The sequence below is a fragment of the Electrona antarctica genome (genome assembly GCF_951216825.1).
Source record: "Electrona antarctica genome assembly, chromosome: 21".
Taxonomy (NCBI): domain Eukaryota; kingdom Metazoa; phylum Chordata; class Actinopteri; order Myctophiformes; family Myctophidae; genus Electrona; species Electrona antarctica.
The window spans coordinates 41,937,666-41,959,627 of NC_136802.1; the positions used below are offsets into that span (position 1 = coordinate 41,937,666).

The 21,962-nt window shown below is 47.0% G+C and overlaps 1 protein-coding gene across 1 annotated transcript in view; it reads right to left on the reverse strand.

The window, feature by feature from the left end:
- Positions 1 to 21,962, reverse strand: part of LOC306914399 (FRAS1-related extracellular matrix protein 1-like) — a gene marked incomplete at its 3' end in the record, with an annotated part of 115,728 nt that overhangs the window by 59,287 nt on the left and 34,479 nt on the right. Inside the window, exons 10-14 of the mRNA XM_079491393.1 lie at positions 16,980 to 17,179; positions 16,406 to 16,550; positions 13,787 to 13,929; positions 10,666 to 10,862; positions 2,265 to 2,355 (exon numbers count right to left, since the gene is read on the reverse strand). Coding sequence (XP_079347519.1) covers positions 2,265 to 2,355; positions 10,666 to 10,862; positions 13,787 to 13,929; positions 16,406 to 16,550; positions 16,980 to 17,179 — 776 coding nt within the window. The remainder of the gene's footprint in view (positions 1 to 2,264; positions 2,356 to 10,665; positions 10,863 to 13,786; positions 13,930 to 16,405; positions 16,551 to 16,979; positions 17,180 to 21,962) is intronic.

Here is a 21,962-nt window from a genome sequence, read left to right on the forward strand (position 1 = left end):
GCCCAGCGTATATCCAGCACCATCACGTCACCACATTCCACTGGCTGTTGGCTAGTAGTAGTTGCTAACAAACACTGCACAAATGGTACTGGCTATTGGCCGGGCCACAAGCCCGGGCAATAGCCAGTACCAATGTTGCTGGATGATTGCGACGCAATGGTGCTGGATATACCCTGGGCAGCTAGCTACATTACCACCGATCACTCATTGGTGTTTCATTCTAACGTTGCCATATTATTTTATCGTGATACTACTTATACAAGCATCTATTTGTATTTGTCATGCCACGACTCGGCCCACAAAGACACTGCACAATAAAATCATTGATCGCCAGCAGCCGGGTAAAACGCCATGTAATAGTAGCGTGCACTGACTACAGCTAAAATGTTTATTTCTTTTTATATATTTAGAACTGGCATCAGATGAGGAGGAGGAGGAGGAGGATGAAGAGTCAAGACTGCGATGGCGTTCTCCGACACTGAACCGGATTCATTCATTCATTCATTTCAGGGGGGGGCAGTTTTTGGGTGTTTTTTTTATTTAGCCTACTCACACATAACCTGACTCCGCCAGATGGGGCAGCAGAGAGTACACTGGGTTCCCCCCTCCTGCTCCCATCTGGGAACTCTCAGGCAGACTTGATGCCCGGCCACAAAACGGCCTGGCCAATCAGCAGCAGCTAGAAGCGAAGTTGCTCACAAAACGGCCTGGCCAATCAGCAGCAGCTAGTAGAAGCTAGAAGCTGCTGCTAGAAGTTGCTAGAAGCTGCTGCTGATTGGCCAGGCCGTTTTGTGGCCGGGCATCAAGTCTGCCTGAGAGTTCCCAGATGGGAGCAGGAGGGGGGAACACAGTGTACACTCTGCTGCCCCATATGGCGGAGTCAGGTTAACTCACACACACACACCGTCAAGGACTGGGTTTGGGGACATTTGGGAGGAGTAGCTCTGATCCATAGCTCTAAATGCGCATTTAGAGCTATGGATCAGAGCTAGGGGAGGAGTAACTGTTTTGTATGTAGGCCTATTTATTTTCTGTAATATTTATCATTTTATTATGTTAGTAGTCGTAAAAAATAAAAGACGCTTTTACAATGAGTTAGACCTGTCATGACTATTTTGTTCACTATTGTGAGGTTTATTGTATATGACTAAGCAAGTTTCAACTGTGATTTACTCTGTAACGGTAGATGGTAATAACTCAATTTCTTTTTTATAATACAGTATACATTCAAGTCTATATTTTGATACATATCATGGGCACCAAGTCATATCAAAACAATGTCCTTGGATGTGTTTTTTATCAAAACTGTGTTTCTTCATAACAGGTTTTTGAGATACATGCATGAATAGACAAGGTACTGGTAAGACTATGTAAACATGGTATATATCAAAATGTGCGTTAGAATGTCTAATTTTACCCCAAAAAAGAATTGAGTTTATATGATGTTCCAATTTCAGAGCTATGGGGACTTTTAGCTGGATAGGTCAGATTGATCATGACTGACCATGCTATTTATAGATGGCAAAATATCTACAGTGGTACATGTGAGAAACTTTTTATTTTATTTTAATTGAACTAGACAACTCACCCTTTAAAATGAGATATTGCATGGCTATGTATGCCCAGCAGAAAAAAAGTTATTTAGAAAATAAAACTTCAACCGGGCATAACTTTTTTTGGTTGTCCTAGAAACAGAAACAGTGTAAATGCAGGCTCTTTTAAATGGCTTCCAACACAAGAACTAAACATTTTATCAACTCAGTTCATTTTTTCAAGCTTTCTCTGAAGGTCTTTCGTTGTCACACATTCACAACAGAGAATTTTCAATAAATCATTCAAAAACGCCATTCTGGCCATAGAGAAGTCTACCTACTATATAGAAATCCTTGAAACGCTCAAAGAGTTAAGTTTACATCAGTCTAGTTTTAGTCGATTCAATATCATAGGATTTTAGTCGACTAAATCGACTTGATTTAGTAGACTAAAATGTACTCTTAGAGAGCCATAACGGCGTCGTAATGCCTGGTGTATAGTATACAGTATGTATAGATAGTGTGCTTTCTGCTTTGGCAATGTAAACGTATGTTTTCTCATGCCAATAAAGCCCTTTGAATTGATATTGAATTGTGTGTGTGTGTGTGTGTGTGTGTGTGTGTGTGTGTGTGTGTGTGTGTGTGTGTGTGTGTGTGTGTGTGTGTGTGTGTGTGTGCGCACACGCGCGCGCGTGCGTGCGTGCGCACATGCGTGTGTGTGTGCGTATGTACCTGTGTGAAGGACTTCAACACAGGCACCATGGGGTCTTTCTTCATGCTGTTGGTGACGTCTGCATAGAACAGACGCCCTGCGTCCATTAACCTGCAATTAATGAGCACAATTGATATTAATTTCATGTACAACAGAGACACACAATCACCGTCAGACTATATTGTTGATACAGTGCCTGACCTGGCCACCACCGCAGAGGTTGTGGGTTCGAATCTGGGTGGGTTTGAGACTTTTGTACGGTACCTTAATAGATTGGAATTGCTCTTTATCGCTGTGGACAATGCTTTCTGTCCTTTACACAATTTCCATTTTACCTCAATATTGTTTAGCGTCCTTTATCTGCATTCTATATAATGTGTGTATTTCCGAGCTGAAAAGCTCGGAAAAGCCATCATCTGCATTTGCCATTGTACCGTGTGCTGCCGGCTTTTTGTGTTTGTGCTGCCGGCAATGTTTTTGTGTGTGTGTATACCTGCCCAACTCTGTATCTGGTTGGCTTACCTTGAAATCCTGCCCTATGTTAACCAATCATCACCTCTTCTGCGACGTGCCATTGCTCAAGCTAGTGTGAGAGCAGAGCACAGAGCAGCAGGTCATCTGTTAAAGGCTCATACATACTCCAGTTTTTGGTGATAGCTTATCACCGCGGTGTAGTTTTTAAAGGGTTGGAAAACTACAACATTGGACAGACACATCTCTCTGTTTTTACTATCGACAAGTCCTTTCACTCTGGAGCTATCACCCCGTTCACTGATTGGTCTAGATGTTGAGTGGGCGGTTTTGCAGGCATGGGGTTTTTGTATCTGAACCAGAGGGAGGCGGGGTCAATGCTTAAGGACACTCACCGTGACTCGTTATGAAGGTGACGGTGATAGGTGAAGACTGAAGTATGTATGAGCCTTCTAGAGACTGTAATGGATATTTTAGAACGCCAAAATTTGGCATATATTTGGCAATCTATTTAATAGATTGCCAAATATATGCATTATTGTGTATTTCTCTGCCTTCCATTCAGTCTCTTTGCTCACCAATGTGCTCATTCTAACTCAAATGCAGCTGTCAATCTAACAGCTGACCGGACTTCTCTATGCTTACTATCACTATGTCAGCAAATGTGTACTTGTGTAACTATTTTGTGTGACGCCCTTATCTTTAGAACAGATCCTTATATGACCATTCAGTATAGCATCTCTGTTAAGACTAGAATATAAGAACTGTCTGAGAATAGGGTTGGGGAGGCTTTCTCCCGGAGGGGCTGCTGGAACAGGCAAGGAGGCCTGTTCCTCACTCTCTGTATGTTGTTACTCTGCTGAATCTTCTCAATAAATTCTCAATACTTCACCCTGAAGAACTTTGTCAATCTTTGGAAGATTATTTAATCTACAACAAGACTGTCTTTGTGGTACTTTTGGGTACATTTGGGTACTTATGGGTAATTGGGTATGCTTGTGGGTACTTATGGGTACTTTGGGGTATTTTTAGGTACTTTTGGGGGCAATTACTAGGACCCCCATGGGTCCAAGTAGGTCCGAGTAGTGGATACTTCCATGAGAGCCTTTTTTGGCAAAGAGGAGGATTACATATTTTGAGTGTCATCGTAAATATATGTCGTACATATTGTGGTGTCTCGATGGCAGAACACCGCCCAACAGGTAAGCGCACCCCTGGAGGCCAGCAGAGGCAGAGAGAGAGAAGAGCGCACCAACCTCTAGGGCGGGTCCTAGAGGGCAGGTATGTCCCGCGTCACATTCTCGATCAGCTGGAATGCGCGTCACCTGCGTTCTGTCAGAAGGGCGGGACAGTACAAAAGGCAGCTCTCTCTGCCTCAGTACAGATCCAGTCTCCAGGGGTGAAGCAGCACGCTATCGGGCGAGTTGGGCGGTAAGTCGAGCACCACGATTCACTACCCATTCTATGTGTAAACGTGAATAGATATTATACTGATTGTGTCCTGTCCTGTGTCCGACTATAGGCTTCTACGGCGCACTCAGTGAGCGCCTATCTGACGGACAGTCACATTACTGACTGGTGAAGAGGACGAGGAAAGAGGAGCACATAAGGATGGAAACGGAGTAAATCCCTTAGTACAGCACATACCTAAACAGGCACGGGATGGAACCGGAGTAAACCCCTTAGTACACAGCAGAGGAAGCGGAGTGACGCACTCATCCAATGCTGAGTATCCACTATACTTCCCGTGCTTATATATAGAGGCCGAGAGCTGCACAGACTGTTTGATCACGTACCTGCGTTCCCGTTTGCAACCGGCAGCTCTGCGGAGAGCGTGTCTGGCCTAAGTTGTACTCACCCATTCACATTCCTTGCCGAGAGAGTAAATGTCATGCCAACCTGTGTGAAGTCATATACGCACCTTTGATCGCAGTCCCGAGACGAGGTCCAGTGGCGCCCCGCCAGCACCATCAAGTGGGCGAACAAAGGAACTGAACTATCTGTGTTGTAACTCCCTACTGTGACATGCCATGCAAGTGAATCTGAAAGTACTATTCTGTTAACTGAATTCTGTGATTAAAAGCCTTGGAATAGGCAAACGTCCTTCTGTCTCCTGGGTGTGTGTACCAGTCACCACAATTGGTGGAGAATCCGGGCATTGACTGGTCCACGCTAAATAAAACCCAAGCATGATGGAGCAGAATAACGCCATCGCCGCGCTGATACAGAATCAGGCCGAGCTACAGGCAGCGGTGCAAGAGATGGCACGGAGCCTAAGACGGGACCATGCAGCGTCTCGGCCGCCGGGGGATGTCCTCTCCAAACTGACGCCCCACGACAATATCGTGGCCTATCTCGAGCTGTTTGAGCGGATCGCAGCCCGAGAGAGGTGGCCGGTCATGGACTGGGGGACCATACTATCCGGATTCCTGACCGGCGAGCCCCAACAAGTGTGCAGCGACCTCTCCATCGCCGAATCCCGTGACTACCAGAGATTAAAAGCCGCCATACTCGCCAGCCAGGGCAACAGCCTGCCGGCGCGTGCCCAAAAGTTCCACAACTGGTCCTTCGCCGCCAGCCAGCCCGCCCGGAGCCAGGTCGCCTCGCTGATGCGTCTCACGGGCAGCTGGCTACTCGGAGAAGGAGACGTGCCACCCGTGGAGAGAGTGGTCATCGACAAGTGTATCCGTGCGCTGCCGGCCGAAGCACGGAGGTACGCCTCACAAGTGAGCCCCGGCTCCGTTGATAGACTGATTGATCTGATCGACAACTGGCAGGTCACCTGCGACCTGATGAAGACTCCCCGCGGGGAGACCTCCAGCAAACCGGCCACCGAAGAACGTCCCAGCCGTGACCGGCGCTCGAACCGAGGCCAGCAGCAGCAGCAGACCGAGCGCCGAGACGGGGGCTCGGAGCGCTCCTCCCGAGGCGGAGAGAAACCCCGCAAATGCTATGTGTGCGGAAAAATAGACCATATCGCTTGGGCCTGCCCAGAGAGAGACCGGGATGCTTCCATGGCGAGCGTGACGTCAGAGGCCCCCCGTACCGCTCTGCACACCCAGAGCGAACCAGGACAACAATTCTCTATACCGGTGAAAATCGACGGCACAGACGCCCAGGCCATACTGGACTCAGGCAGCGCGGTCACGCTCGTGCGCGCCGACCTGGCGGGAGCGCTCTCCTCTGTCACCATCCCGGTCACCTGTGTCCATGGAGACGTACGCCACTACCCCACGGCCAACGTGCGGGTACAGACGCCCCGCGGCGACACGACGGTGGCCGCCGGCGTCGTCCCCGACCTACCGGTGCCTCTCCTATTAGGCTATGACTGCGCTCTCTTCGAGCGCTACTGGAAACCCGGCCAACGAGCGGCGCGGCCCCGCCGCTCACACAGACCCCGCCGCCGCCGCCAAACCACCGCAGCACGGCCCGCCTACCCGGCATTCCGCGGCCGCGGCAGAGAGAACCCCAGCGGCGGCTCGGCCAGAGAGGACGATCGAGCGCCTTCCCCCTCCTCTGGCTCAAGCCCGCCTGACAGCCTCGCAGAGGAGCCAGATGTGCCGACGCGCGGACCCCCGGCCTCGGAGAGCCCGGACCCCTTCGCCGAGTTCCCGGACGCCGAGCCCCGAGAGGCGGCGACCCGTGGCGAGTTTGCCACCCTACAGTGGGAGGACTCGAACCTCCGCGGCGCCCGCGGACAAGTGACAGCTATCGATGGCCAGCTCGAGGAGGGGGTGAGTGAGCTACACTATCCTTACTTTTGTGTAAAACGAGGAATGTTATACCGGGGAACAAAAAATCGAGGCGGGGAGATTGTAGAACAGCTGCTTGTGCCGAAGCAGTATGTGAGCCGCGTCCTATTCCTGGCACACACCCACCAGTTGGGAGCCCACTTGGGGGTCCAGAAAACATACGAGCGAGTGATGGCACGGTTCTATTGGCCGGGAGCAAAAAAAGCGATAGAGGATTTTTGTAGAAGCTGCCCAGAGTGCCAGCTAGTGGCGCCCCGCCCGTTCCAACGCAACCCACTCATCCCCCTGCCCATTATTGACATTCCATTCTCACGCATCGCCATGGATGTGGTGGGACCCTTGCCCAAAACTAATCGGGGACACAGATATATTCTCGTAATTGTAGATTACGCCACCCGATACCCCGAGGCCATTCCCCTGCGCGCTGCAACAGCCAAAGCAGTGGCGCATGAGCTACTCATGTTAGTCAGCCGGGTGGGAATTCCAGATGCGGCGATTTCGGATCAGGGCACTTGTTTTATGGCGCAAGTGATCACGCTCCTGTACAAGTGGCTAAATATCAAAAGGATTAAAACCTCGGTGTATCATCCTGAGACTGACGGGCTCGTCGAGCGGTTTAATCAGACGCTCAAAAAGATGCTAAAAAAGTTGCCTGATATTGATGGAAAGGATTGGGACCGCTTGATTCCCTATGTGATGTTCGCTATCCGTGAAGTCCCCCAGGCATCCACAGGTTTCTCCCCCTTCGAGCTGCTCTATGGACGGCAGCCGCGCGGCCTGTTGGACCTGGCTCGAGAGGCCTGGGAGAGCGAGCCTTCTCCACATCGGAGCGTAATAGATCATGTGGAACAGATGCAAGCGCGCGCCAGGAGGATATGGCCGCTCGTCCGTGAGCACATGGAAAAGGCACAACAAGAGCAGAGCCGGGTCTATAATCGACGAGCCACGCCGAGAGAATTCCAGGTGGGTGACAAAGTGCTGGTTCTGATCCCCACCGTTGAATGTAAATTCCTGGCCAAGTGGCAGGGGCCATATGAAATTGTGGAAAAGATTGGCCCGGTCAACTACAAGGTGTGCCGACCCGGACGCCGCAAGAATGAGGTTATTTATCATGTGAACCTATTAAAGCGGTGGCACCAGCCCGAAGCCGCCCCCCCCTCTGCTCTACTAACTATTGTCTCCCCTCAGAATGTGGAGGAGGTACCGATCGGGGGGGATTTATCCCCCAACCAGATCCAGGATGTGAAGGAGCTCCTGGCTCGCTATCGAGATCGTTTCTCAGAGATCCCCGGCCGCACGAATGTGATCCGCCACGACATCATCACCGAGCCGGGGAAGGTGATTCGACAGCGGCCGTATCGCATACCAGAGGCCCGCCGGCTGGCGATTAGAGACGAGGTCAAGAAGATGCTGACGCTCGGAGTGATCGAAGAATCCCATAGCCCGTGGTCTAGCCCTATCGTCATCGTGCCCAAACCGGACGGCTCGCTCCGGTTCTGCAATGACTTTAGGAAGCTGAATGACGTCTCCCTCTTCGACACGTATCCCATGCCGCGGTCCGACGAGTTGGTGGAACGGCTGGGGCCGGCCCGGTTCGTCTCAACGCTGGATCTGACCAAAGGATACTGGCAAGTGAGACTCACAGACCGCGCCAAAGCGAAAACCGCTTTCTCCACGCCGGACGGATTATTTCAATACACCGTGCTTCCCTTTGGTGTCCACGGAGCCCCGGCCACCTTTCAGCGGCTCATGGACAGGGTACTGAGACCCCACCGTGAGTATAGCGCCGCCTACTTGGATGACATCATCATCCACAGCGAGACCTGGGGCCAACACCTCGAGCATCTGGAGGCAGTCCTAGGTGCCCTGCGCAAAGCGGCGCTCACCGCGAATGCAAAAAAATGCCAGGTTGGACTGACCGAGACTGACTATCTCGGCCACACCATCGGTCGCGGCTATATTAAGCCACAGCACAAGAAAGTGGAGAGGATACGTGACTGGCCCCGCCCCACCAACAAGAAACAGGTGAAGTCGTTTCTTGGTTTGATGGCATACTACCAAAAGTTTATTGACAACTTTTCTACTATCGCAGGGCCACTCCATGAGCTGACACGAAAAAATTTCCCTAACACTGTGAAGTGGACGCCCGAGACGGAGGAGGCGTTCCAACAGCTTAAAGCCGCTCTGTGTGCGGAGCCGGTCTTAAAAGCGCCAGACTTCACAAAACCCTTCCTCCTGCACACTGACGCGTCGGGGACAGGGCTCGGGGCTGTCCTTGCGCAAGACTTTAACGGCGAGGAGCACCCGATCACGTTCATAAGCCGTAAACTCCTACCCCACGAGAAAAATTACGCAACCGTAGAGAAAGAGTGTCTAGCTGTGAAGTGGGCAGTGCACCACTTAAAATACTATCTCTGGGGAAGGACCTTCACACTCTTCACCGACCACGCCCCCCTCAGATGGATGTCCACCAACAAAGACACTAACGCTCGCGTAACGCGCTGGTTCCTTGAACTACAGGCTTAAGTTCAAGGTGGAACACAAGCCAGGGCGGAGCATCCCCCACGCCGACGCCCTGTCTAGACGGTACGAGGAGGACGGGGGGGGGGGGACCCGCACCAGCCAAGCGCTTAAGGGGGGGGATATGTGGTGTCTCGATGGCAGAACACCGCCCAACAGGTAAGCGCACCCCTGGAGGCCAGCAGAGGCAGAGAGAGAGAAGAGCGCACCAACCTCTAGGGCGGGTCCTAGAGGGCAGGTATGTCCCGCGTCACATTCTCGATCAGCTGGAATGCGCGTCACCTGCGTTCTGTCAGAAGGGCGGGACAGTACAAAAGGCAGCTCTCTCTGCCTCAGTACAGATCCAGTCTCCAGGGGTGAAGCAGCACGCTATCGGGCGAGTTGGGCGGTAAGTCGAGCACCACGATTCACTACCCATTCTATGTGTAAACGTGAATAGATATTATACTGATTGTGTCCTGTCCTGTGTCCGACTATAGGCTTCTACGGCGCACTCAGTGAGCGCCTATCTGACGGACAGTCACATTACTGACTGGTGAAGAGGACGAGGAAAGAGGAGCACATAAGGATGGAAACGGAGTAAATCCCTTAGTACAGCACATACCTAAACAGGCACGGGATGGAACCGGAGTAAACCCCTTAGTACACAGCAGAGGAAGCGGAGTGACGCACTCATCCAATGCTGAGTATCCACTATACTTCCCGTGCTTATATATAGAGGCCGAGAGCTGCACAGACTGTTTGATCACGTACCTGCGTTCCCGTTTGCAACCGGCAGCTCTGCGGAGAGCGTGTCTGGCCTAAGTTGTACTCACCCATTCACATTCCTTGCCGAGAGAGTAAATGTCATGCCAACCTGTGTGAAGTCATATACGCACCTTTGATCGCAGTCCCGAGACGAGGTCCAGTGGCGCCCCGCCAGCACCATCAAGTGGGCGAACAAAGGAACTGAACTATCTGTGTTGTAACTCCCTACTGTGACATGCCATGCAAGTGAATCTGAAAGTACTATTCTGTTAACTGAATTCTGTGATTAAAAGCCTTGGAATAGGCAAACGTCCTTCTGTCTCCTGGGTGTGTGTACCAGTCACCACAATATCCTGAAGAAAACCAGGAGACTGGCATTCAGTAATTGGGCAAAAAATGCCACGGACAAGACCAAGTCTTTTCCACGGACATATTTGTCCGTGTATGGACAATTGGACATATAGAGCACTGAAGTCTGACGTCAATATTGTTATAGGGCACTACGTCCACAGGTTTGTTATTTTTTATTTTTAGCGATATACAAATTGCGATTGCGATTTTACATCGCCTCATATAAGAGCTGAGTTTGAAAAATAAACAAATCATCCTGATTTATACGGATGTATGAACGAAATGGACCCATTATGACCCATTAGTGTACACTCTCAGAGTTAAATTAACATTTATTTTACCATATGAATTGGGGTCCCAGAGATAGAAATGCCATTAAATTGGGGGTCCGTAGACTGATGCATGTCGAACTGGGGGTCGTTGAAATTAAACGGGTTGAGAATCACTGCCAGAGCCGTAAAACTCTTCTCTTATGGGTCCCTGGCATATCTTTTCAAATGGGGGTCCGCGGGATAATTAGTGTCAATTTGGGGGCCCTTGACATGAAAACGCTTGGGAACCACAGCACTATACTACTCACCCTGGCTGGGCGGGGCTGAAGCAGGCCTGTGTCACCACGTAGGTCAGGTCAGTGTCCGGATGCTCTCGGTCTCTGAAGTGAAGGTGACTCTGACTCAGGTGAACCACCTCCGTCTCTCTGACCGTCAGAGAGCGCACCGTACCGCTCACCTCCACCGGTAGCTGGTCCTTCACCGGGAACACATGGACCACCACAGTCTGGGGCGGACGGGCAGACGGGTAGACGGGCGGGCGGGCAGGCAGGCAGGCAGACCAAGGTTATTATAATTAACACAGGCAGGCAGGCAGGCAGGCAGGCAGGCAGGCAGGCAGGCAGGCAGACAGACAGACAGACAGACAGACAGACAGACAGACAGACAGACAGACAGACAGACAGACAGACAGACAGACAGACAGACAGACAGACCAAGGTTATTATAATTAACTAAAACTAAGGAAAATAACTAACTTACTAAAATAAAATATACATTTCCGTTAACTGAAGTAAATAAAAACTAGAAATGGGAATAGAAAAACGATAATCAACTGAAAAGGGATTGTGTGTTTACAAAATAAACTAAAACTAACTGAAATGATGACAAAATGCCCGTAGTTTTCATCTTTATCAATTAATTTACAAGCTTAATCTGTAGCCCTGGAAGTGTCTCTGACACTGAACGTAATCTCTAACACCTCCATTTTTCGGGGGCAACTTGCCCGGGGAGCAATTTCGGACTCACAGGCCCGAAAATAGAGTCTGGAAAAAGTATGGAATTTTGAAATTCAAAATGTGTAGGAAACCTGTGTAATGATTGTGACTGTAAAGTCTGATTATGGTCATCAGTGCCCATACCCGAGGCGGGGTTGGCGAAAGGGCCTTTCTGTGTGGAGTTTGCATGTTCTCCCTGTGTCCCCTAGTGTAGGTACCCTCACAAAAAAACATGCAGTAATCATGGTCTCTAAACTGATGGAGGGGAAAGGAACTGGTCATAATAACGTGTTCCTTCCACACACTACGTCAGGCCGGGGAAACTCCCCTCTGTCAGGTGAAAAGAAGCAGCTTGGACTCCTCATGCATAGAAGGAGGCATGAGGTCAGTTCGCTGCCTCCCCCCCCCCAGGTTGGCAGAGGAATTGTAGCGCCCAGGATTACATTAGATAATTGACACTGGGTGAAAAAATGGGTTGCAAAATGGTGGGATACAAAATATATTTTAAAAAAAAGGAATTCCTTATTGCTATATTTATAGTTAACACTAGCATGTCTGAACTCAATTCACCTACTACTCTGACGGCTAACGGTCATGATGACCGTGTTTTTCGTGCAATTCCATTGGCCACTCTCTCCCTGCATCGCTTCTAATGCTCTTCACACCTCTCCCCCCGCGGTGGGGGGTTGACGACTTGCCATTGTCTTCTAAATGTCACATTCCAACTAATTCAAGGCAGCGTTTCAACTCGACAGGACAACTCGACTTATTTTTTCTTTTTCATTTCAGTTTACCAAACTATAATTATAGTGACGGTGTGAGCGCTATATTGAATACCCTTGCGCAGCGCGAGGTAATTAACACCAGCTGCCTGCAAATTATTTGGTCTTTGATTGTGTGATTAACGGATTATATATAAAAATCCTTTTAGACCAAATAACAAATACAATACTGGGAGTTGGGGGTGCGTCAGCTCGGTCAGGAGGTAACAGGGGTCCAACACAGTTTGGGAACGGATAAAACACTGTCCGACTTTGTATTGAGCCAATAAAATACCACAGCCAGAGCCAGGCGCATTGCTCAGTCAGACGAAATACGACATTAGAGTTATATATTGTCATTTTTATATAGAGGGGGAGACATAGACTACACGTGTATGGGTAAGGGGCAAAGGCGCATCAATGTAATTAATATATATTTGATATATTCTGCCAGCGCCAGAGGTCTGCATCTCAGCAGCAGAAGGTTTATAGCAGCACGGTTTATATACCATAGGATAGATCAAGTCATGTGACGCATCACCGCCACAAATAGTGCTACAGCGTTATCTAAAATGCACTTCCGCATACCTCACCATCAGTTACTTGGATTCATGAATATATTCTCTCCCTCTCCGCGAGAGAGGGAGAGAGAAAAAAAAGAGAGCCGTGATGCGTGCAAATCAGTTCCACTGGTCGCGTGCAGAAAAGTTTACAGACAAAGAAGGACGGACAGAACTGTTATCTTTTGACTGACAAAACATTTAGAGGTTCGGGACGTCTATCGGGTTGGAATGATTTATTTGGAATCGCATCGGCAGGCATTCTCGCTCCAAGGAAAGGAAATGTCGGTCGGGTCAAACAGACCATGCACAGCTCGTAGTCACGATGCTATAAACTTTATTATTCCAGGATAATTGATTTATTTTTATCATCACCACCTTACATAATTATGCTATAAAGATGGCGTGTATAGTCAACATTTATTTATATCTATTGAGCTATGCGCTTGGTGGAAACAATACACCAGTCAGTCAACACACCATATTTCACCATATATTTTTTCCATTTCGGGAAAATAAAGTCAGACATTGTTATTTCTGCAAACCGCATATAACAAAAATAACCTCTAAAACAACATTTAGTCTACATGTGAGTACATTCGTAATGTATGTTTTCCTACATGTGGAAGTAGTTGGAATGCAAATGACCCATTTAACTTGAACAATGCCCGTCTCCAGCCGGGAGGGAGGTGTGAACTTCACTGCTTGCGGGGGGAGAAAGGGTGACGGCGGTCATTTTGACGAAAAAGACCAGACCTACTAGGTATAAGTATGCCTAAAATCATATTTACAAAACGTTTCAGATGGGAAAAAAACTGAGATGATTTGAATCTAATATTTAGAAAAAGTCATGTAAGGGGAACTTTCTCAGAACTTCATGGGCAAAGAAAATCCACTTAAAAATCTCAAAATCGGTCAGATGGACCGATTAGACGTGCTAGTGTTAACCAGTTATAGTTTTATAAACAGCCAGTATTCAAATTATATGCGAGCACCCACGAAAAAAGAAATAAATAAATACAAAATCGTACGCTTAGATCTGTTATTAGCTTGGGTGTTATTATCTAGTGGGTGTGTCAATGGGCATGGCAGTGGGCGTGTCATGTTACTCACATGTCGCTGTGAGTGGTTGGGAGGCTGGTGGCTGTCGGACAAGGTGAAGTCAAAGGAATCTTCAAAGGTCTCGTCTCCCGAGTGTTTGTAATAGATGAGGCCCTGAGAGAGCTCCCCCTGGTGGAAGGAGGACACCATGACACCTACAGGAGACACATTATCCCATTAAGACCTGGAAAGCATCTCTGTCACTTTAGCTTTTAACCACTTTAACCAATATTTTAAACGTTGTCTATTACAAAATAGCAGATCTACACGCTCATAGCTCATGAGTGTGTAGATCAGCTATATTTTTAGAAAGAAATCTGTAAATGCAAATCTTAAAAAAAAAAGAGGAAAAAAAATATATATTTAGAATCTGTTCTCAGGTCTAATAGTAATGAGAATGGGTTAATACATGAGACTCTGAGAGAGTGGAAGGGGGACACCACGACACCTATAAAGCACCACATATTAAAAAGCATATTCAAATGTTTGATTTTAGCTCTATATCGTCTGTCTGGTGGAAACCTCATTGTCACAGACTGTGGCAAAGGCAGCGGCTGCCACACCCATTCACATAGGGTCTAACGGTTTCAACGTGTTTCTCACCTCACCTGTTCCCATTCCCCCTAAGTGCCTAGTTCAGGGACGTGCAGAGAGCATTAGTGAGGCAGGGGCTGAAACCCTGTAACTTTTGGACAAAAAAATAGCGAAAATAGCATACGATACATGCTCACAATACAAGCTCGAGAGCTTGTAGATCAGCTATTTTCGGGGCGCAACCCAGCACTCTTTAGCTAGTGGAGATGCAGTGTAACGATATTGGATTTCAAAACAAATTTGTTCAACGCAAAATACTGTGTTCAAGTTCAAAAAAGCAATTCTCCTGAATGCTGCCTTCCCGTATGGCATGTAAAGGAGTAGCATTTGCATTTCTTTCACCGTAGTAAATGCTGCATTCGTGGTCTGGAAAGGGCAGTTGTTTTACAGATGGGTAAAAGGGCAAGGGGTTGAAGCCCCCTTTGATGTCTATGTGTGCACGTCCCTGCCTAGTCTATTACTATTAATAGCCCTTGATGTATGTGTGTTGCTTTATCAGTTTTGCTCTACCTGTATGTATTCACTATTGCCTTGCCTTGTCTACGTTTGCAAAGTAAAGACTATTTAAGTTTACTCCTCGTGTCCTTCTTGATGAGTTATGCATTTTGAGTCCTTACCTGGTTTTTACCAGCTGCTTGCTAAAGCGGCTGGTTAGTGTTTCCCTGGGAAACTTGCGACACCACTAGTATTTCTGCTCTGGTAGACTGACACCACTAGTGCCTTAGACTGACACCGAGCCACTCAGCCTTTCTGCTGAGTGTTGCCAAGTCTGCATATTTCCAGCCTAACGTGGATTCATTCACAGTTGCTTGCCTGGTTTGGTTTTTGGAGGCTGCTTCGCTTATTTCTGTCACGACAGTTGCCACCACTGGCAACAACCCATAACATCCCATCATCTGCACGGCATGGCTAGTCGAGCAGTTCTGATTGGCTGCCTCGTCTCCAGCCATTTTGCCTCAGAATTCTTTAGGGTCACTAATTTGAGCATAACAGCGGAGCGCAGCTAAAAAGTGGCATAACGTCAGCAGCAGACCCACAGATAATAATAATGCAGTTGGTAATTCATTGATTTAATCAATTTTGGCTTGTTGAGAGTCCTGAAGGCCTATTCATGCAACAGTTTTAGGTGATGAGGTGACCACCGAAAATGACAACATGACGTCACGCCACGGTGATAAGCGTGTCTACATATGACGTAATTTTTTCCTTCATTGTCAATGGCATTTAAGGTTTATGTTGCCACAAATTAAGTCATATTTAGCGGACATTGGACAAAAGCTGTATATAGGGGGGGCTAGCGCCCCTCAAAAATAATCACACTCTTATCATCATACATCGTCACATTCCGTGCTCAGCCAATCAAATCATCACAAACGTCATTCCGGCCAAGCACTTTTGGCGTCTTCACTTTTCTGCCCTCACTTTTCATCCTCAATAAGTACTTTGCTAAGCCAATCAAGTCATCGCTATGGGTTTGTCATTGTAGACACATTTGTAGTCCTATTAGACATATTTGTAGTTTTGTGGTACGTAGTCCACCAGAGGAGAAAAAAGTTTTTTTCAAAATGAGTTAATAGCACAGATACTAGAACATGTCTGAAATAAGTGTCAGAGCTGAAATCGACATGTAAATACGAAATAAATGCTTAAACATGTCGCTAGGTGTAATGTTAGAAACCACAGAAGTGAACCTTTCAAGCCTGGTTTCTCAACTCACTGTTTTCTGCAAGACATTACTCTATAAGCCATATCTCCAAAACTGGTGGGTCAAACTGAACAACCAATATGTCAATTTGAAGCTATGATTGCCTGCTTTCACATGACATGAAAAAACGAAAATTAAAAAAAATCCAATGGCAGTCCCTCAGTCAAATTTGGTCACACGTGTAGTCCTAGTAGACATATGTGTTGTCCTATTAGACATGTGTAGTCCTAGTATACATTTGTAGTTCTACTACGGTACCCGTGTGTTTTCCATATTAGTAATCCTTGGAGACACATCTGTAGTCCTATTAGACATGTGTAGTTCTACAGTACCTGTGTGCTGGGCAGAGCTCTTCTTGAGCAGCTGCCCGGTGCTGGGGGTGGAGACTATTGTGTACAGGATGTAGTCATCACTGGAGTCCAGGTCGTTGGCTAATAGCATGTACTCCTCCAGTCGCAAGGCCCCGCCCTCTTCCACCTACAAAAGGATATCATAGTTTTGCATTTTTTCAATAAAATATGTTTTCAGCAGTTAATGTGTTGATACATTGTGATTAGTTTTACAATTGGGTTTGCTAGTTTAGTTTAAGCTATATTTGTCACAAGGCTAAGTTTGTGGACACCGGTGCGTCCATATATAGGCCACACAGGGCATTGCCTTGGACGGCAGTTAGTAGTGGCGGCACAAACTCGCCAAACGCGACTCAGGTATTCTCGTGCCAGTTCCCGTGTGCTCCCCACGACTCAGTTATTCTCATGTCAGTTTCCGTTTTGTGTCCCGTTCTGTGAGAAGAAAATTGCGCGAGTCGGGAAGGGGAGGGCGCATCCGTGGGATGCGGCCTAGGGCGGCAATTTCCTAAGCGCCGCCACTGAGCAAGGTTGAGAATGGGTGGAGCGTTCCCTTTACCTCCAGCGCCACGTTGTTGATGAGGAGGGGCGGGGTGTCATCTTTGGGAAGGATGTTGATTGGCAGCTTGTGGCGGATGCTGTGGCGACCGTCGCTGATGCGGAACACGATGTGGTCGCGCGTGGTGTCGCTGTCGTCATGGTGATACACCACCACTCCCGACTTGAGGTCGCCGACGCGAAACATGAACGCCTTGCCACCTAGAGAGAGAGAGAGAGAGAGAGAGAGAGAGAGATATTCATTGTTTTCAAGGCAAAGAAAACAAACCTCTCTGCCTTTCAATTAAAGGCATATAAGTACCTTATGAGTTATGACAGTGTCATAACCGGGGGGGGTCGGGGTTCGATCCCTGGTCCGGTCATACCAAAGTCTCTGAAAAATGGGACCCAATGCGTCCCTGCTTGACACTCAGCATACTAGCGTCATGTCCAGAGGGCCTCACGCTAAGGAAACAGGAGATCGGCTTAATGTAGCCCCATACAGAGAGTAGAGGTAAAGAAGTTGGAGGACTGTACAGCAGGGATGTTGCTGTGGACTTTTAACTAGTGGGTTTATGTCACGTGCTCACAAGCGATCACCAATTGAAATAACCTCTTTAATGCAGGGCAGGCCTATTTATTGATACACAATATACTGTATCACACATTTTATTCTATTTACTTGCATAATAGGGAAACGTTTGTGTTGTCATAATTATGCATTTACCTGGCAAATGTTACCTCTGTAATTTAATTGTCTCCACCAGGCTGAAGGCATGGGGAGAGAGCATGTTTTGCACTCCGTCCGTGTGCGTGTGTGAGTTTGTCCGTGTGTGTGTTAAGGCTGTCCCTAAACATTCAAGGTTTGAATGTTCGCTCGTTAGGGTTGGCACTCGAATCTTAATTAATGGGCTTGAACCATTCGTTTTATTTTTTTTATTAAAACAAAATTTTTATTTTGTTCCTTTTTTATTAACTCGGAAATATATCTCGGCGAGAATGCGATATGAGCATGTCAAAAAAAGTTTAAGGTTTCTAGTGCATTCCTGTCAGAAGTTATGCTTTTTTATATCTCCTTGTTCTTCTGTCCCTCTCCAAAGTCTACCGTGCACAACTGCACATTCCTTTGGTGATTGACCTTTCTCACCTTGTTCTGTGAGAACAAAAGAGTTCCATTGAATGGAATGTCTGACATGTCTCACTCACTCACACACACACACACACACACACACACACACACACACACACACACACACACACACACACACACACACACACACACACACACACCCCAGCATGATCGCTGATAGAGGGAACCGTTCTTAGCAGCCATAATATATTAGTATCTATGCTCTCTAGCATCACATAGCCTATTGCTAAAAATAAGTGAACTTTGATCATTGTTAAGCAAAAGGGTCACTCACGGTGACAGGTTCTGCTTTTGCCCTGTGCCCACTTCAATGCGCTTCTACACAGATGGAACAAATTAACGAGTGACAGCTAACGAGCAAGCTACGCTGTCGTCTGCCAGCAAGCTCGCAGATCAGCTGTTTTCACGGAGCCACTTGACTGTGTGTGTGTGTGTGTGTGTGTGTGTGTGTGTGTATGTGTATGTGTGTGTGTTGGGAGAGACGAGAGAGATTGATACATTTACAATTTACAATTTAGGCATTTAGCAGACGCTCTTAATCCAGAGCGACTTACATTAAGCAATAACAAAAGCATGGCATACATCACATATATAAAAAGTAGTTATCATGAATCATGCGTAGACGCATGATTCGCGCTGCGCTGCGCTCTGATCGAGACGGATATCTCAAAGGTTATTTTTTAAATTAATTAGAAACAGCGCCACCAGGAGGCCGACTTTTGAAAAACACATTTTTTGATATTACTCCTCCCGATTCTGTCCCGCATTTCACTGCACTCTTGCAGTTGCACACTATCTCTATAGTCATGTGTTCAAGACGGATCTTTCCGATATTTCATAATTCATCCTAATTGGCTTTCAAAGTTTGCAGGATTGGTTTTGAACAAAAAGCCTCAAATCATGAACTCAGCGTGCAATTTACGTGAAATCTTTCACAGACTTTCCTACTAGGCCGAGGAATATATCCCACCCTCTTCACATTGGCGTAAACCAGCTCAGTGGCCTTGTGGTTAGACCCAGTGCCTCCCTGCTTGACACTCAGCATCAAGGGTTGGATTGGGGATAAGTCCCTGCGACATACTAGCGTCATGTCCAGGGGGTGTACTCGTACATCAAGCTGCCTCACACTACAGAAACAGGAGATAGAAATTGCTTCAGATCTGATTTGCAGGGGCGCTGTTGAGCCAGCAATGGAGAAAGACGCGTTTGTGAGAGCTCTTGCCAAACATCTTAAAAAGTATTATTTTGCGGTGTATTATTTTCGCTATCGAGTCAAAACAGTCTTCTAAACACGTCTGCCTGTTGCATTATGGCGGCGAATCTCCGCAAACACAGATACATGGCGAATCTCCGCAAATACAGATACAAGAATGCTGAGCCAAAGAGCCCCGCAGCGCAGAGTACTCATGAGACCGAAGAACGTTCACCCAGCCCGGGGGTGGAGCCGATAGTGGACACCGATGCGTTGAAGGCCGACATTCTATCCGACTTGAGAGCGGACATTTCCTCTATCCTCAAGTCTGAACTAAATAATACGTTTGCTGAGGAATTCAGGTCACTCAAGATTGAGCTTCAAAATGAGCTACATGAGGTTAAAAACAACACAGTAGCCATCCGCTCCGAAATGGATACTATGAAGGCTACAGTCAAAGATGTGGAAGAAGGCTTGTCAACATGGACGGACATTGTTGTTCCAATGGAAGCTACCGTGGCTAGCCTCAAAACGGAGCTGGAAGAATTGAAGGAGAAATATAATGGTTTGGAATCCAGCATGCAGAAATCAAACATTCGTATAGTAGTGATAGCAGAGAGGCCAGGCTCATGTTCTCCTACTGCCGTTTCTAAACTCCTAAAAGAAGTCATAAATGACCAAAAAGATTTCCTTGTTGATCGTTCACATCGAGGCCTAGCTCCAAGCAAAGATGGGAAGCCGCGGGTGATAGTTGCAAAACTCCACTACGACCAGGACGGTGATGAAATACTACGCAAAGCGCGACAACATGGCCCATACGAATACAACGGGTTTACAATCAGTATCTTTCCAGACCGAACAGCGAGGGATGCTAAGACCTTCGCCTCCTTCAACGATGTGCGGCTTCTTCTAAAAAATCAAATCGACGTCCGATATGGCTTTATAACCCGGGGCCGTTTCCTTATCACGATCAATGGGACTACCAGGGAATTCAAGGATCCAGGGAAGGCAATGGCATATGCGAAAGACAACATCCCAACAAGTTTGGCAGAGACTGCTGACCATCCTGATTCTACATGAGGCGGCGCGTTCTATCCTTTTTGCCCTTAATATATACTGACTAACCAGCCTTTATATTTCAGATTGATAGCAGGTTAACCTTATTTACTTTACTGACAATGACTGAGAGAAGGCCTGGACGTGCCTATATCTACCCTAGGCTATAACTGGAGGGCACTGATCATTTACCTATTTCACCTGCTATCTGTACTCTTTATATAAGATACAAGACATACATATATATTTTTTCTCTTATTTTATTATGTGTACAGGTATATGTATATATATATTTTACTTTATTACTATTTTTGGTATTTCATTTTAAATATGGTTAACATTGTAATACAATAAGTGGCTAGACTACTGATATTTGTGAAGGGTGGGGGGATTGAGTGTGTCCGCTAATGGTGAATGTGTGTATATATCTGTGAACTGCTCTATATAGGCACCTTTATCTCAGTGGTAAATTGTTTATGGATATTGTCATTATTTTATTTGGTAGTTTGAGGTTCAGTTGTGCCTGGTATTTTTGGTTCCATTAATATTCATCTCGGCCTTCCAATGCTTTATAATCTAGGTAAGAAAGCAGTAGTATAATGTCCCCCATGAACGAATATCATTAGGACAATCCGAAAACCTTCAGCTGTACTACCTCATACTGGACTGAGGTATTTCTGATACTAAACCATGCAAGAATTACACTTGAATCTTATGATACCTATGGTGGGACTACTGTTACAATTAGAGGTTACATTAGATCGATGGACTGGACTCACTGTTTAATTATTCTATTATTCCTCCATCTGGTTTGTTTACTTGTTGATAGGCATAATTGATGTGATGCTAGATTTGCTGTATGCCAGATTGAAGCATTCAATATCCTTTTGGAGGGCCGGATATCTCACTTTATGTTTGGGTAATGTTGTTTGGATTACAAGATCCAGGGTTTGTCGGTTTGGGCTCAACAGGTTCCACTACTGGGACGTCCGGGTGGTGCAGGATAAACTCCCTGCCCACCATCATGGAGCATAGACTCCATGGTGCATTTGGCTTGGCCGGGCGCTCCAACGAGCACAATTGGCCGTGTTCATGGGTGGGAAGCCGATTGGGGAGGGAGAGTTGATTTCTGTCGCTGCATTGATGATCTGTACAGATCGTCAGGGCGCCTGTTCAGGGGGGAGAATAACTGGGGAGGATAGCGTGTTCCTCCACATGCGTTACGCCCCCCCTAGTGAGGCTCTTAACTGTCAGGTGAAAAGAAGCTGGTGGCTTGAAGCTCGGGTATCGGAGGAGACCCGTGACTATCTTCATCGTCCCAATGACCTTCTGTGGGGATTTGCAGGGATGGACCACTAAGCAGGGAAACTGGGAGAAAATATATATTTATTTTACTTTTTGGGAGGGGCTCGGTGTGTTCAGCAGCGTAGTCACCTTATTATTTATCTCTGTACCTATTACATGCAAACAAAATAACTCAGATCTTATGTTGTACTTACTTTAAATCTGTCATATTACCCAAGGAATATGATCTGTGATCATGACTATTACTGTGTCTACCTGATCCTAGGATATCTTTCACTGGAAATATCAATAAAAAGATTTAT